Source organism: Microcaecilia unicolor, chromosome 11, assembly GCF_901765095.1.
Source record: "Microcaecilia unicolor chromosome 11, aMicUni1.1, whole genome shotgun sequence".
In the NCBI taxonomy this organism is placed as follows: Eukaryota; Metazoa; Chordata; class Amphibia; order Gymnophiona; family Siphonopidae; genus Microcaecilia; species Microcaecilia unicolor.
In genome coordinates, this window is record NC_044041.1 from 145,455,684 (window position 1) to 145,469,779 (window position 14,096).

At 43.3% G+C, this 14,096-nt stretch overlaps 1 protein-coding gene across 1 annotated transcript in view; it reads left to right on the forward strand.

Annotated features, from left to right (window-relative positions):
• Window positions 1-13,309, forward strand: part of LOC115480792 (prolactin-releasing peptide receptor-like) — a 45,399-nt gene extending 32,090 nt beyond the window's left edge. Inside the window, exon 2 of the mRNA XM_030219696.1 lies at window positions 12,059-13,309. Coding sequence (XP_030075556.1) covers window positions 12,071-13,183 — 1,113 coding nt within the window. The 5' untranslated portion in view covers window positions 12,059-12,070 and the 3' untranslated portion in view covers window positions 13,184-13,309. The remainder of the gene's footprint in view (window positions 1-12,058) is intronic.
• The last annotated feature ends 787 nt before the right edge of the window (window positions 13,310-14,096 follow it).

The following is a 14,096-nucleotide window of genomic DNA, read 5'->3' on the forward strand; positions in this document are numbered from 1 at the left end:
CAAGAAATCCTTAAAAACATTTTTATTCGAGAGGAAGTGACGTCGAGAGCGCTGATGGCGGCTTAGATCTGAAGCTCCGTCTTACCCCTGCTTTCAATTAGCGCTAACTGCTCGCACAGGTCCTTCACTTGATTTCAGCAGCCGGTACACAACATCGGAAACTGGTGGGGAGAGTTTGAGCTGTTCACCTTCAAGGAAGAGCATGTCCTCAGCCAGAAAAGAGGGAAAGCGCCAGTCAGCGCGTCAGGCCGGCAAGGTGGCAGTTCGCCATGTGCTCGCGAGTGCGGGTCCGTCTCACTCTGATTCAGACTCAGCGATATCTACAGCGGAGGCTCCAGTTTTACAGGCTAAACGGGGCATATCTAAAGATCTGGCTAAATGCCTACAGGAAATCCACGAAGAAATAAAATCCTCTAAGGAGGAAATCCTGGACAGAATGGATGTGCTGTGTGTGAATCTCTGCGAGTTGGGAGGTCGCGTGGAAGATCTGGAAGCACGTGCTGATGATCAGGCTGAGCAAGTAAGCGGGGCAGAGAACTAAAATCGCCAATCTGTTCACCTACTTTGAGGAACTACAGTATAAGGTAGATGATCAAGAAAATCGGGGGAGGCGGTGCAACCTTTGATTTTGTGGAGTTCCAGAGGTGGAGGACAAGGAGGATGTTGGGGCAGTGGTAAAGTTGATTTGTGAAAAGTTGTCAGCATCAGAGGAGATTTCAGTGGAGCGTGCTCATAGAGCCTTAGGGAAGAGACTGGACAATAAGCCCAGAGATATAATTGTTTGTTTTTCATCGTTTGCCACTAAAGAGAAAATTCTGCGGCGGGCCCATCAGGTTCAGTCTGTCGACTTTAATGGGGCTCAGGTGCAGGTGTTTCAGGATCTGTCTCAGCTGACTTTGGCTATGAAACCTGCCCTGGATATTTTGATTGCTCAGAAGATACCGTACAGGTGGTCTTTTCCATTCGCTTTGTGCTTTACAGTTGGCTGGAAAATGCATCGTCTCAGACTCTTGTCAGGACAAATCACTCCTATCTGTACCCTTCTCTACCACCGCTAACTCCAGACTCCGCCCCTTCTGCCTCGCATCACCTTATGCCTGGAACAGACTTCCCGAGCCCATACGCCATGCGCCCTCCCTGCCCATCTTCAAGTCCTTACTCAAAGCCCATCTCTTCTACCTTGCCTTTGGCGCCTAACCACCTTCCCCATTCATGTTACCTACACTGACTACATAGTTTGTACCCTCTAGATTGTAAGCTACTTAGTGTATATCCTTTAGATTGTAAGCTACCTACACTGACTACATAGTTTGTAACCTTTAGATTGTAAGCTCTCCTGAGCAGGGACTGTCCTTCCCCATGTTAAACTTGTACAGCGCTGCATAACCCTGGCAGCGCTATAGAAATGCTAAGTAGTAGTAGTAGTAGTAGGAAGATCTTGCACGAGGAAGGATTGACTGCGTCTGCGCACCCTCCGGTGGATCTGGCCCCTGTTTCTAGGGCGAAGCTCCAGCAATGGAAAAGGGTTGCTAAAAACTCCCCCAGGGTGACTTGATGGACCTTTATATCATTGCGTCTATTTTGCCTCTCTGTGGTCTTGATGGCTGCATAGACTCTCTTTAGGCAGCTAAGTCAGATTTAGGTTATTGCATACTTTGTTCTGGGGTGACTAATTTGTTATTGATGGGGGTGGGGGTGGAATGTGTAGAGTTTGATGGTTGATATATTTCTAGAATGTTTTATGGGGATAGGACTGTGTAATATTTTGGTAAATAATAGGGGGGGGATAGAGGATTTGGGCAGTTCATTGGGCTGGTGGGTTACTTTCTCTGATGTGCCTAGTTTGGGGGCTTTATTACTCTCGCTCTAGGGGGCTATTGATGGTTTGGGGGGTGGGATGGGGTAGGGGATGGGATATTGGGCGGTTGTATTGAGTATGTGGGGCTGTGATTATTGGGATTCTTCATTTGGGGGGGGGGGGGGTTGCTTTATTTTTTTCTCTTCCATTTCTTTTTCTTCCCTTTCTCTTGTTCTGTGGTTTGCCTGGTAGTATCCTTGTCCTCTCTTGGAGCCATATTTTCTAGTGTTGCTAGTTATCAATGACTGTTGATTTAAAATTCTTGTCTTATAATATCAAAGGCCTTAGTTCTCCTCAAAAGAGACAAAAGTTGTTTAAGGAATTGCAAACCAGTGCTCCTCATGTGGTTCGTTTGTTTTGTTTTGTTTTTTTTACAGGAGATTCACTTTCGGAGGGAGCATGAAAAATTTTTAAATCATCAGTATCCTCATGTTTTCTTTGCTTCCGATGTCAGCTCTAAAAAGATACGGGGGGTTGCGATCCTGTTGCATTCCTCTATGCAGGTACAGGTTTTGAAAACTCGAAGGGATCCTGCGGGTCATTTTCTGATTGTGCAAGTGCTTCTGAACAATTCTCCTTTCTCACTTGTAGCTTTCTATGCGCCTAACGAATCTCAGGGATCATTTTTTTTCGATCGGCTAGTTAAGGTGCTGAAATCTGACCCGTTTGGTAAGTTGGTAATGGGGGGGGGGGGATTTTAATGCTGTATTTGATCCAACTATTGATAAGACCGGGATGCTCTCGAAGGGGGATACCCAAATCTCTAAGGCTCTGGGGGTCTTGTCTTGTTCTTTGGCAGTTTGTGATATATGGCGCCTTCAGCATTTAGGAGAAAAGGATTTTTCTTTTTATTCTCATTCCCACAACTCTTATTCTCACATTGACTTTATTCTCCTTGACATTTCTCTTTCTCAGGGGTTGAGTGATTCGGGTATAGGTTCTATTACTATCTCTGATCATGCTCCTACGTGGCTGCATCTTTCCTCTTTCAGTGAGATGGATAAAGATACCAGGTGGACCCTGAATGTTACCCTATTAAGAGATGAGAAGTTGATAGCTGAGTATCGTGATATTAATCTGGATTCAGGACCTTCTATGGGGGTAGTGTGGGATGCTTTAAAAGCTGTAACCGGAGGGTTTTTCCTTAAGCATGCTAGTATTCGAGCTCGGGCTCAGAGGAAGGAGGTTGCAGATTGTATGGCGCGATTGACAGACCTTGAGGCTAGGCATAAATTAACGCAATCGGTTGATCATTTGCGGGAGATACAGGCTCTTTGGCTTAGGTTGGACAATATTTATTCAGCCCAACTTCAGTTTGTCCGGGGTCAGCAGCAGCTGTGCCATTATTCTACTCAGAATAAACCCAGTAGGGCTTTAGCGCTTAAATTGCGGCAGCGGCAGCGGCAGCTTGATCGTACAATCTTGCATGTGGGGGATGGCCACAATACTGTCTTAACCAAGTCTTCTTTGATTCGACAAAGATTTCAAGCATATTATCAGTCCCATTATTCTGCAGATTCTAATATTGATCCAGCTGCCATAGAGGCTTTTTTAGCTTCTCAGTCTCTTTCCTCTTTATCAGCTGCTCAACGTGAGTCACTTGATAGTGCTGTAAAGGCTGAGGAAGTTGCTTTATTGATAAAGGATTTAGCCACGGGTAAGGCCCCGGGATTAGATGGGTTGCCAAATGACTTTTATCGGGTGTTTAGGGGTGAACTGGCCCCGCTCCTAGCAGAAATTTGTAATGGTGTTCCCGATGGAGAGTCTCTTCCTCCATCCATGATGGAGGCATGGATAGCAGTGATACCTAAACCAGGTAAGGACAAGGTGGAATGTGCGTCCTATCGACCTATTTCCATTCTTAATTCGGACGTTAAAATAATAGCAAAGGTTTTTGCGAATCGGCTGGCTAAAGTCCTCCCTGGTTTGGTTCATCTGGATCAGGTTGGATTTATTCCACATCGGCAGGCTAAGGACAATGTGAGACGTATGATTAACTTATTACATGTAGCTCATCAATTGCAGACTCCTCTGTGTCTTTTGGGCTTGGATGCTGAAAAGGCTTTTGACCGTGTGCATTGGCCTTTTATGATGAGTGTAATGGAGAAAGTGGGCATTGGTTCTCAATTTAGAGGATGGGTCCAGGCCCTTTATCATCACCCTGAAGCTTGTGTCCACATTAATGGGGGTAATTCTCAATTGTTCCCTTTGTCTAGGGGAATGAGGCAGGGTTGTCCACTTTCCCCCCTGCTATTTGCTTTGGTTATGGAACCCCCACCCCCAACTCCCCCTTCATTATCTCCTCAGACCCTTGCTGCATTCTTTCACGACAAGGTTCAAAAGATAAACCTTGAATTCTCTACCTCGCCACCTCTCCGTCCACTAGTCCATTCTGCTCTCTCTCCTTCCTCTCATTCCTTTTCCTCCTTTCCTGACGTTACTATAGAGGAAACTACACTTCTCCTTTCTTCCTCAAAATGCACCACCTGTTCCTCTGATCCCATTCCCACCCACCTTCTTAATGCCATCTCACCTGCTCTTATTCCTTTTATCTGTCACATTCTCAACCTCTCACTTTCCACTGCAACTATCCCTACTGCCTTTAAACATGCTGTGGTCACACCTCTCCTTAAGAAGCCTTCACTCGACCCTACTTGTCCCTCTAATTACCGAACCATCTCCCTCCTCCCTTTTCTCTCCAAATTACTCCACCGCTGCCTTGATTTTCTCTTCTCACATGCTATTCTTGACCCACTACAATCTGGTTTTCGCCCTCTCCACTCAACCGAAACTGTGCTTTCTAAAGTCTCCAATGACCTATTACTGGCTAAATCCAGAGGTCTCTATTCCATCCTCATTCTTCTTGATCTTTCCGCTGCTTTTGACACTGTCAGTCACAGCATACTCCTCGATACCCTGTCCTCACTTGGATTCCAGGGCTCTGTCCTTTCCTGGTTCTCTTCCTACCTCTCCCTCCGCACCTTCAGTGTTCACTCTAGTGGATCCTCTTCTACTTCTATCCCTCTGCCTGTCGGCGTACCTCAGGGTTCTGTTCTTGGTCCCCTCCTCTTTTCTATCTACACTTCTTCCCTTGGTTCATTAATCTCATCCCATGGCTTTTCCTACCATCTCTATGCTGATGACTCCCAAATCTACCTTTCTACCCCTGATATCTCACCTTGCATCCAAACCAAAGTTTCAGCGTGCTTGTCTGACATTGCTGTCTGGATGTCTCAATGCAACCTGAAATTAAACATGACCAAAACCGAGCTTCTCATTTTTCCCCCCAAACCCACCTCCCCACTCCCCCCGTTTTTTATTTCTGTTGATGGCTCTCATTCTCCCTGTCTCCTCAGCTCGAAACCTTGGGGTCATCTTTGACTCTTCTCTCTCCTTCTCTGCTCATATCCAGCAGATCGCCAAGACCTGTCGTTTCTTTCTTTACAACATCCGTAAAATCCGCCCCTTTCTTTCCGAGCACTCTACCAAAACCCTCCTCCACACCCTTGTCACCTCTCGTTTAGACTACTGCAATCTGCTTCTTGCTGGCCTCCCACTTAGTCACCTCTCCCCTCTCCAATCGGTTCAAAACTCTGCTGCCCGTCTCATCTTCCGCCAGGGTCGCTTTACTCCTACTACCCCTCTCCTCAAGTCGCTTCACTGGCTCCCTATCTGTTTTTGCATCCTGTTCAAACTTCTTCTACTAACCTATAAATGTACTCACTCTGCTGCTCCCCAGTATCTCTCCACACTCGTCCTTCCCTACACCCTTTCCCCTGCACTCCGCTCCATGGATAAATCCTTCTTATCTGTTCCCTTCTCCACTACTGCCAACTCCAGACTTCGTGCCTTCTGTCTCGCTGCACCCTACGCCTGGAATAAACTTCCTGAGCCCCTACGTCTTGCCCCATCCTTGGCCACCTTTAAATCTAGACTGAAAGCCCACCTCTTTAACATTGCTTTTGACTCGTAACCACTTGTAACCACTCGCCTCCACCTACCCTTCTCTCCTCCTTCCTGTACACATTAATTGATTTGATTACTTTATTTTTTGTCTATTAGATTGTAAGCTCTTTGAGCAGGGACTGTCTGTCTTCTATGTTTGTGCAGCGCTGCGTACGCCTTGTAGCGCTATAGAAATGCTAAATAGTAGTAGTAGTAGTAGTAGATTCGAGCTAACCCTAACATTTCAGGAGTGCAGGTGGCTAATCAGACTTACAAATTAGCTCTTTTTGTGGATGATATTTTGTTGTCCCTGACTAGTCCCTTAATTTCTTTGCCTAATTTAGTTAACCTATTGGATGAGTATTCTTTAGTATCAGGTTTTAAGTTGAATATGGCTAAATCGGAGGCGATGGCTATTGATATTTCGGGTCCTATTTTGGGATCTTTAAAAGACAACTTTTCATTTCGCTGGGTTTCTTGGGGTATCAAGTATCTGGGGGTTATCCTCACTAAAAACCTTTCGGAGTTGTTTGCTGCCAATTACCATGCTCTTTTAAAGGAAATTTATAGGGACTTGGAGGCTTGGGGGTCTCTTGACTTGTCATAGTTTGGAAGAATTGCATCTGTGAAGATGAATGTATTGCCCCGTTTGATGTATCTCTTTCAGGTGCTGCCTTTGAGGTTACCTCATTCCTTTATTGCAGGTATTCAGAATCGCATCTTGCACTTTATTTGGTCTAATAAACGTCCACGGTTCTCTAGAGTTTTGTTGTATAAAGATCAAAAATGTGGTGGGCTAGGTGTGCCTAATATTTATTGGTATTATAAAGCGGCACATGCTAGTTCTCATAAGCGATGGATTCATTTGGAGCAGGACTCAGTGGGTAGGTGCCTACTGAGATCGTTAATATGGCTTCCCCGGAGGTTTAGGAAACTTAATGGGGGGATCAGTCCATCAATTTCCACAACTTTTCATTACTGGGATGGTTTATTTGGTTCGCAGGATGGGGTTTTTTCTAAGCTCACTACAGTAATTCATAATCCATTGTTCCCCCCAGGTATTGAGTCTGGTACCTTTAATAGGTGGTTTTCAGCTGGGTTAGAAACTTGGGGTCAATTTTTTGATGATGGGGAATTTATCTCCTTTCCTGATTTGACTGAACAATATGCACTTTTACCTCGGGATCTTTTTGCTTATTTGCAGGTGAAACATTTTCTTTTAAATAGGAATATTCGGGACAAAGTTCTGTGAGAAGCTTCATTTTTGGAAGACTTGTGTGAAGATTCCAAAGGGACGAGAGGGCTGATTTCTTGTTTGTACGCTTTTCAGCGTCGACGGTTTCAGGCCCCTGTTGAGTATAGGCAGAGCTGGCATCGGGAGCTGGGAGTGACATTAACTGAGGATGGCTGGACTTCTATGGAGTGTGCTTTATCGCGGATTTCTATCTCCACTCCATTTAAAGAAAATGCACTTAAGGTTATGTATAGATGGTGTTTAACCCCTGTTTGTCTCCAGCATATGTTCCCACAGGTGTCGTCCTTGTGTTGGAGAGGTTGTGGGCAGAGGGGCACTATGGGGCATATCTGGTGGCATTGTCCTAAAGTTCAAGCTTTTTGGAAATCGGTGCAGTTTCGAATTCAGAGATGGCTCTCTAAACCTTTGAAGTGGTCTCCTGAGTTTTTTCTTTTTCCAAAGAAGCCGCCTGGTTTGAATTCCTCTCAATCTTTGTTGGTCCGACAAGCAATGATGGCTGCTAGGGTTACCCTAGCTGCCTCTTGGAAATCATCGCAGGTACCCTCTTGCATCAAGTGGATCAATAAGCTTTGGTATGTGTGTGAGATGGAAAGGCTCTGGGCTCGGAGAAATAATACCTTGGCTAAATGGGAAGCCATTTGGACCCCTTTTTTCGATCACTGTTCTAGTTGAGGTATATAAATAAATCGAGGGGGTGTGGATGCCACTTTTTAAAAGGGAGGGGGGAGGAAGAAGGGGAGGAGAATTATTGTGTGGGTTTTTTTGGGTGGGATTGGGGGTCCTTTTGGGGTTTAATTCCTCTGAAAATATATAAAATGGTGAAGTTGTTGGGGTATATGACTATACTTTGGGGGTAATCGGTAGTCGATATTTTGTTTGGATGCTTTGTAGTTAAATTTTGTGATTGTTATTGTATGTGAGCTGTTGCTGCAGCTTTTCTTGTATCTTTTTGCTTACCCAAAGTTTGAATAAAAACTTCTTTCAATTAAAAAAAAACATTTTTATTCAAGGAAGCATATCCCCCCAATTAACGCTCAGACTTCACCTTCCCCATATTACCTATACCCGTTTAGCCAACGTGTATTGCCCTCATGTTCTTTCCCATCCTTCTGACTTCTGTGTCATTACATTCCTTATATTGTAACTTTTTGTAACATTGTAAGCCACATTGTGCTCGCTCTAGTGGGAAAATGTGGGGTATAAATGTACCAAAAATAAATAAATAGAAACAATGCCTTTTTTTCTGAACAGTGCAAAATATAAAGACAGCAGATATAAATTCTCAAAAATGTCATATTTCATTCACAAAACTGAAAATAAAATCATTTTCCTACCTTTGTCATCCGGTGATTTTATGTTTCTAGGCAATAAAAAACAGGAAGAGCACCTCTAAATAAAAAGTACCTGGAAGAGAGAGTAGGGGTGGGCCGGACAAACTTCTAGTAGCCAATTGTAGATAAAAGTTTATTGACAAAGAGCCCACTCTTTCAAAAGACCCATCAGTGGAAAGATGTCTGCCTCAGGGGTCAAAGTGCTCTGTCAGCTGCAGCGTAAAGTGGAAAGATAATGCTGAAACAGCATACAAATCCAGCAACAAAAGCTGCCTAACATTTGGCACAAGAAACTGGTTTTACTCTATTCACAGAACCCAGTCGAGGGGCGATTTTTGATGCTGGATTTGTGTGCTGTTTCAGCAGCATCTCTCCACTTTACACTACAGGTGACAGAGCACTTTGACCCCGTGAGGGAGGCGGCATTCCACCAGAACACAACCCCATCTTGAATCTTTTTTAAGTGTAGGTGCTTTGTCAATAAAATTTTGTTTATCTACAATTGGCTGCCGGAAGTTTGTTTGGCCCACCCCTACTCTCTCTTCCAGATTTTATTTTTCTAATCATTTTGTTCACTGTCTCTGTTTGCATTTCCCTCTGTCTGTGCTCTGTTTCCAGGGCTTCCTGTCCATTTGCTATTTTCTCTCTTCTTTCTTCTTAACTTTCTGCCTTACACCCATCTTTAGAAATACTGGAGACCACAACAACAAAAAATAGGATATAAAACCACCACTCTCAAAATCAAATATAAAAACTAAATATAGTGAAAATGGAACTAAACTCTAAACTTCTCACTCCCCACAATAAATCTCTTTATTCTTATATCTTTGTTCTTTTTTCATTCAATGAAAGAGTATCGGAACAAAACGTGGACTTAATCAAAGGTTATTAGGTCTCTTATGGAACATCCCATTTCAGGTCTCATACCACTCAATCATCTACTTTTCTCATATTAAACATAAGCTCAAAAAACACTCCCCCCCCACCACAAAAAAAAGCGATCAAAAAACCCAAAAGCACTTAGCTTAAATCATGGACTCAGCAGTTGCTTCATGATTTTTGGTAATTAGATCCTGGAATGACTCTAAAAACTGAGAAACATCTAAACTATCAGGAGAACTAATCACATCAATACCTCCCTCTTCTTTAGTCCTCCTAGGAAGGTAATATATGTTATTCACAATAAGTACATTTTGAAAAATTCCCTTGGAGAGAGGAAGTGAGTCATTGAAAAATTCAATAGTCTAAAATTGCAGGCTCTGGCCGAACTTTCCAAAGTTCCATCTGCATATGCATCAATAAAGTATCCTTTATAACAGCTGCAACCACATTTTGCACATACTTCAGCTGAGAATCAGGCTTAATTATCTGTTACTGTACTAAATTAAACCTCTTCTCATGTTCTGCCAGGTTTTGAGAAGTTTCCTCGGAAAACTTAGATAATCTAAGCAGATTTTCATGCAACACTTTCTCCATTTTGAAAACAGTTGCTCCAATATCCTTCAAAGAAAATTCTTCAATGTTATTACCAGAGGCAGAATTAATAGATCTGGCTGAAGAGAATCAGAAAACTATATAGGGACAGGCAGTGGTAAAATGCTCCTGGATTGACTATTAGGTAAATTAGGAGAAGTCTCAATGGAGGAAATGCCTTCCATCAGAGAAACGTTGCCACCAATACCCGGTCCCAAGTCTCAGCTGGATGAGGATGTGGTATTTGACCACCCGAAGTTAAAGGGATTGAAGTGGGAAATGGTAAACTCACAGTTACAGTAGTTGAAACTCCACTCTCTACCTGTACATGCTGATCCATGGGGCCTTCCCCTTTAATTGTTCTTTTTTTTTTGCCACTTTACCAGCCTTATGTTTCCCCATGTGTACTGGAGCAAACCAACAAAGTCTCCCACTCCATGCTTCTCAGATAGCTCTGAAGGGGCTCTAAAGGGGTGTGACCTGCCCTTTTTTAGTTACACACCAACATCTGCATCCCATGGTCAAGGCAGAGTCCTATAGGGCTCCCACAAGACTGATGTCATTGGGAAAAGACTCTGTTCATGGTAGTGCCTGACAAGCAGGCCAAAGGAGTTCCCTGTCTGGTCTTTCTATCTCTTTTCCCGCTTTCCTTTCCCTCCACCCTTCAGCAGGTCTGGCTCTCTCCTTGCTTACTTTGTTCCATTCCATTGGTTATCTTCTCAGCAGTGATTTAGCTAAGCTACTTTGGACCATCTCTGGGGACCTTCTCTCTGCTGAAACTTTCTGTTGCCACATGGGAGGGATTTGCAGAGAGAAGATCCCCAAGGCTGGCCAGAAGTAGCTTGGCTAAATCACTGCTGGGAAGACAACCAATTTTGTAAGACTGCCCAGTGAGTGGGAGAGAGGTGAGCAAGGAAAAAGCAGGACCCACTGAAGGGTAGAGGGAAAGACAGGACCAGATTGAGCAAAAGGAGGGGGAGTGAGCAATACAGGAAAGTGAGTGGAGAGAAATACTGGACTCACAGCAGAGGCGAAGAGGATGAGGGATAGAGAGAAGCCCAACATGAGGAGCAGGGCAGTGTTCTTTGATGAAAAGCCTGAAGCCATCTAGCGTCAATAATTATTTATTTATTTATTTATTTATTTATTTAAAAAGGCAAATGCGCGGACTGCCCCAAAGGTCCCTGAGCGCAGCCATTGTCCCACAGGCCTTGCATTGAAGAACACTGCAATTGATGTACCAATGTTCTAGTGCAGTAATTCTCAACCAAGTCCTTGAGGCACACCCAGCCAGTCAGGTTTTTAGGATATTCATAATGAATATGCATGAGATAAATTTGCATGTGGGCACACATACACACACACACCACTGTCCACCAACCCCCCCCCCCCCCACCTGCATTTCATATACATGCACCTCTTATATTCGTATTACTCACCCCCACATACTCTCATACACCTAGACACACACCTCCAGCACATACCCCCATACAATTTCTACACACACATATCCAAACACATACACCTACACATACCATAAAAATCCCCATACCTCACACAAGCCTTTCAGACACCACACACAGCCCACTCTCACCCCTCCACATTTGCACAAACACCCAAAAACCCTTGCACACATCATCATGACCACCCTATACATTTACACAAGCAATCCCACACACCCCAACCTTATCCCTTCACATCCCTCTAACAGAAACCCACATTTTCTTTGAGTCTACATATACATCACCCCCTCAGAGAAGCAAACCCCTTTACTCCCTACATATCTACACACCCCTTATTCACAAATATAACCCCATATCCCGAAGCACACAGCTGCCTTCAGCACACACATACAAACCCACACCTATCTCTCTTACTCAAACACAAGGAAATTCCAGTGCATATATCCCCATATAATAAAATATTAGAACACCATATGTACATTTTTATAACTCTCCTATACCCAGAGACATCCTACACATGCAAATCCCCACTTCCAATCATCCCACCAAACTCTCACAACCACACTCACTACAAACATACAGCCATGCCCTCAAAATACACACACCTCACATATTCTCATAGCCCCTACACAAAACCCTACCAACCACAAACCCCCACTTATTCAAAACTCAGATATACACCAAATGTACTATGAGATATTATAACTTTGTGATACCATTTATATTTTTATAGATTTTCTAAGGTATGCAGCCTACATCAGAAATCCAAATGGAACTGAACATCAGCGCTGGTAACAGGAATGAGACTTTATACATATTTGCTGGACATCAGCTGCTGCTTCAGTTCAAGATGCTCTTCATCCCTCTCTATAGTCTTCTGTTTTTAGTGGCATGCATGGGAAATATCTTCTTGGTGGTATGCATCATTGCTGACAAGAAACTTCATAATGCCACCAACTTTTTTATTGGAAATCTTTCCATAGGTGACCTACTTATGTGCCTCACCTGTGTGCCACTGACTGTGTCCTATGCCTTTGAGATCAGAGGGTGGCTCTTTGGACGCTTCATGTGCCACTTTGTATCTCTGATGCAGGCAACTACAGTCTATGTTTCTGTCTTATCTCTCACTGCAATTGCTGTTGATCGCTATATTGTGGTGGCCTATCCCATCCGTAAGCGGATTACTCTCCGCTATTGCAGTCTGATTGTCTTGGCCATTTGGATGGTGTCCCTAGCATTAGCTGCCCCACCCTCTATTTATATAGGATACCTTGATCTTAACATCATTGGGCATGACATTATTATCTGTGAGGAGTTCTGGAAAGGAAAGGAAAAACATAGACTTGTATACTCCTGCATGATGCTGCTGATGTCCTACATGATCCCACTTTTTGCCGTCACTCTCTCCTATTGCACCATCACCATCCACCTTCACAAAAGGAATGTTCCAGGTGCACCTGACCAGAACCTGACCAAGTGGAACAAAAGGAAAAGGAAAGTTTTTGTTCTTCTTGTCATCTCCATCCTGGCCTTTGCCATTTGTTGGATGCCCCTGCAGATTCTCAACCTCATTTGTGATTTGGACAGTGATTTTACCATCATCAACAAAAGATACATCAATGTCATTCAGCTTCTCTGCCATTTCACTGCCATGAGCTCTGCTTGCTACAACCCTTTTATCTACGCATCTCTTCATCAGAAATTCAGGCTCCACTTAAAGGTCTACTTCAGGCAGAAGAAAAAGCAAAATGTCCTGTTTTCTTTCAAATCCTTCTGTATCAACTCTTGCCTGAACCTCATTTCTTACAGTTCCAGGAATAGGAAAGATGATGTATCTTTACAAGAAAACATCCTGTAGAAAAGATCTGGGTGAGATGAAATGAAATCATTTTTGATGCCTGTGAAGGCTGCAGTGGACTGTTTTAGACTTGGTATCCCAGTACTGTCTGAAGAACTAAAAGGGACAAAAAAGTGTGGATTCTTCTTTGTGGATAACAATTCAAATTGATGTTGACTTATTGCATTCTCTAGTGTGTGCTCTTTTTTTCCTTTTTTGCTGAATTTTATATGTCTAAAAGCCTACGCAGTGGTTTCTGGCATTGTTTTGTTAATTTTATTCTTGAGAAATATTTTATAAATCTTCAAAACACTTATGTTGGGGCTGCTATGCCCCTTTTATTTTTTCATTGTTGTGGGAGGTGTTATGTTGCGGTCATTAAACCACTTTTCTTAGTTTTTGTTAGAGTGGGAGATGTTAGACTGAGCCCACCAAGACCCTCTCAAAGTAGGATTGCTGAGCCCCTCTTGTTTTTGTAGAAGTAGCAGGTGCTGTGTTTGTGCCATTGAACCCCTCTTGTTGTTGGGCACATTTACTGAATCCCCAAATGTAAATGTCACCGCACGCCACTGGTGCTTGTTGGTAAGCACTTTTGTACAAATTTACCATATAGTATCTGTTTTGATGATTTTTTTATTGTCAGTATTTTATTTTTGTTAATATTGTTGTGAATATGTATGTGTTTTATACAGTAAAAACATTTTTGTACTTTTAGTTTTATTTGCAGTTTTAGATTCCTGCCACAGACTCCACACCGAGACATGGGTTCCTCCACTTAGAGCCTCTGTCCCATCTATGGAACAATGAACTCTATTTTTCATGACCACTTGTCTGAGTTGCTGTTTACCTCTGCTCTTTTAGGGCTCCTTTTACAAAGCAACACTACCAATTAACATGCATTGAATGCGAAGAAGCCCATGAAAAAATGAATGGG